The sequence below is a fragment of the Montipora capricornis genome, chromosome 13 (assembly GCF_036669925.1).
Source record: "Montipora capricornis isolate CH-2021 chromosome 13, ASM3666992v2, whole genome shotgun sequence".
Lineage (NCBI taxonomy): Eukaryota > Metazoa > Cnidaria > Anthozoa > Scleractinia > Acroporidae > Montipora > Montipora capricornis.
Genome location: NC_090895.1, coordinates 12,946,536 through 12,949,035, shown reverse-complemented (window position 1 = coordinate 12,949,035; position 2,500 = coordinate 12,946,536). Strand labels below are relative to the sequence as shown.

The following is a 2,500-nucleotide window of genomic DNA, read 5'->3' as shown; positions in this document are numbered from 1 at the left end:
TGTTGCATACTCTCTAAACAACATTGGTGATTCCGAACTGAATATCTTGAGGTCAAAGCGTGATCGATGCGAATAAGGTGAAGGAGTGAAATGGACTGTCACGCCGGTAGTGATATTGAGTGAACGCAAGTTGACAAATTGCTTCGATGCGCGCGTGGCAAGCAATATATTCGAGATCGGACGCAGAAATTCTGCAGAGTTTGTTCTCAATTGCGAGCCAGGGTGGCAGAATTTTCTTTGACAAACCCTGGTAAGTGAACGCGTATTCTAGAATCTAGCCTCCAACAGGTTATGGCGACTACCGTAAATGGTCTCAGGCAGTGCTCCTTGAAACGTAAATATTTAAAGAAGCCACTCAAGCACAATCATAACAGAAAGTATAAATTAAAGACAACATTGTATATTTAATGTCAGGAGTTCTTAAGGAAACGTGTTCCCTTGCCATTCTCGTGATGCCTGCGTGTATAATTCATTTATAACATCGATCAGTATTTTACAAGATGCATGCATATTTGAAGTGCGCTAACGAGTAGAGATATTTTATTTGGCTCGATTTGCTCGCCCTATAGGGAAGATATAGTTGACGTTACCTATTGACATTAATGTACCAAGCAGAGCCTCATTGGCTGTCGAAACAAAAAGTTTCTGTGGTTGGCAAATTTGAATAACAAAACAGATATCTTCCCTATTGAGACATTCAAGACAAACATCTTTTCCTGATCAACCTAGCTAAAATTTTAGCTTTGCAGTCGATTTTCATTGACTATGCAAGGAAAGTGGGAGATAACGTGAATTAGATTGCAATCCAAGGAGAAAAACTTGTAGGTCATGACCGGCTGTGCACTAAGTGCGTTTTCTGCCATTGATAGTTCTCATCAAATGCAAATTATTTGTGAGGCAGTAGCTGGGATTAATGCCAAAAGTAAAGAAAAGCTGATACTTCTATTAATCTCTTGGCAGCGGGAAGTACCCAAAAATTGAAATTATTTCATAATTTCCAATGTTACCAATACTATGCCCATGACAATTAATTAAAATCTCTTTCCTTTCGTGTATTGTCTCACAAACCAAAAGGGACATAATTCGCTGCTTGGCAATCGATGAGAATCAAGGATGTTTCTGAAAGCAATATTCAATCAGGAAGTACTCGCAGAAATTATTCCTTGATCATATGGGATCAAAAACCAAGAGCATAAAGATCAACATTTCCTTACGTTTTCTTCGTAAATAGATTCAGTTGGGCCTCCAAGACGGTTGCTGTGACGGTTGTTTTAACCCTTGGTTTTTTATGTTTTGTTTTTTGTTTTGTTTTTTTGCTTTGTTTTGCCCGTAACAGTTTTGCATTTTTTCCCATTGTATATCATTCAAATATGAACAATAAAGCTACTGAATAAGTTGAAGAATTTTCATCTCCCGCGAACATCTATTGGTTCTACTTTCTCTGCGGAATTGATTCTTGATGTTATGGTTACTTCAGATTTGAATTGGATGCATCGTCATAAGAGGCGGTTAAGTTTTTGTTCACCTTGATTGAACATTGCAACGCAACTCCGTAAAAGGAATGGAAATCTCAACAATTTGTATAATCTTGATGCCATAATAGCAGTTATAAGCCAGATTTTTATCGTTAAGCAACTAACTTAAGATAAATGAGCTCTTTCTGCACCATTGCAGACACATCGCATTTTCTTCGCGAATACACACTTACCTTAATAGATCTAGCAGCGAATCAAGGCCTCTGTATGGCCTTGTCTGGGGACTTTTGGCTTCTTTATCAGGTCTGCTGTGTACCCCAGGGCGAATGCTGACAACAAGCACAATTCCGAGAAGAACAGCGATCAGCATAGTCGCGAGGTAGTAAAGGAGAGTGCGGCGGCCAATTTTCCCCGTTGCTTTTGAATCGAGTGTAGAGAGAGCGGTAATCAGACTTGCAACAATAAGCGGTAGAATCAGGAGCTTCAGCATGTTCATGAACAGCTCGCCTGGAAATCCGATCAGCATGATGGCAGTAGCCTTCCATTCCGGATTTTTGATGTTATTGACCGGCTCGTTGACGGTTGCTCCGATAACAAAACCGATGATAACCCCCAAAATGATTAACACAAGAAGTAGATCCTTCCGAAGGCGCCGCAAAACAACTCCACAACAGGAGCGCATACGAGGATGTGAGCGGCCTGAATAGCGAGCCATATTGATTCAAACGCTTTACGAGCCAGTCTTTTAATGTGATGGTAGAGAAATCACGAGAGCTAATAATCGCTGAAGCATGTAAACATATTTTGCTTGAGCTGTCACGCAGATTTGGCAAAAATAGGGCGGAGCTTGCTGGGCTCAAGCGGAGTGTCCTTCGTAATAAAAGTTAAGCCATTTTCCTTTGTTTCACATAATTTTTCGTTGTGTTTTGTTGTTTGTAGTGGGCCAGAGGCTCATGAGTTCATTGTTTTCGTACTTGGGCGGACCTTTTCAATCAGGCGCTCGAAACGCACTGTGTAATAACAAT

At 40.4% G+C, this 2,500-nt stretch overlaps 1 protein-coding gene across 1 annotated transcript in view; it reads right to left on the bottom strand.

Moving 5' to 3' along the window:
- The window catches only part of LOC138030269 (excitatory amino acid transporter-like), a 34,894-nt gene extending 32,443 nt beyond the window's left edge, over window positions 1–2,451 (bottom strand). Inside the window, exon 1 of the mRNA XM_068878169.1 lies at window positions 1,709–2,451. Within this exon, the coding sequence (XP_068734270.1) occupies window positions 1,709–2,190 (482 nt within the window). The 5' untranslated portion in view covers window positions 2,191–2,451. The remainder of the gene's footprint in view (window positions 1–1,708) is intronic.
- Between the last annotated feature and the right edge of the window lie 49 nt (window positions 2,452–2,500).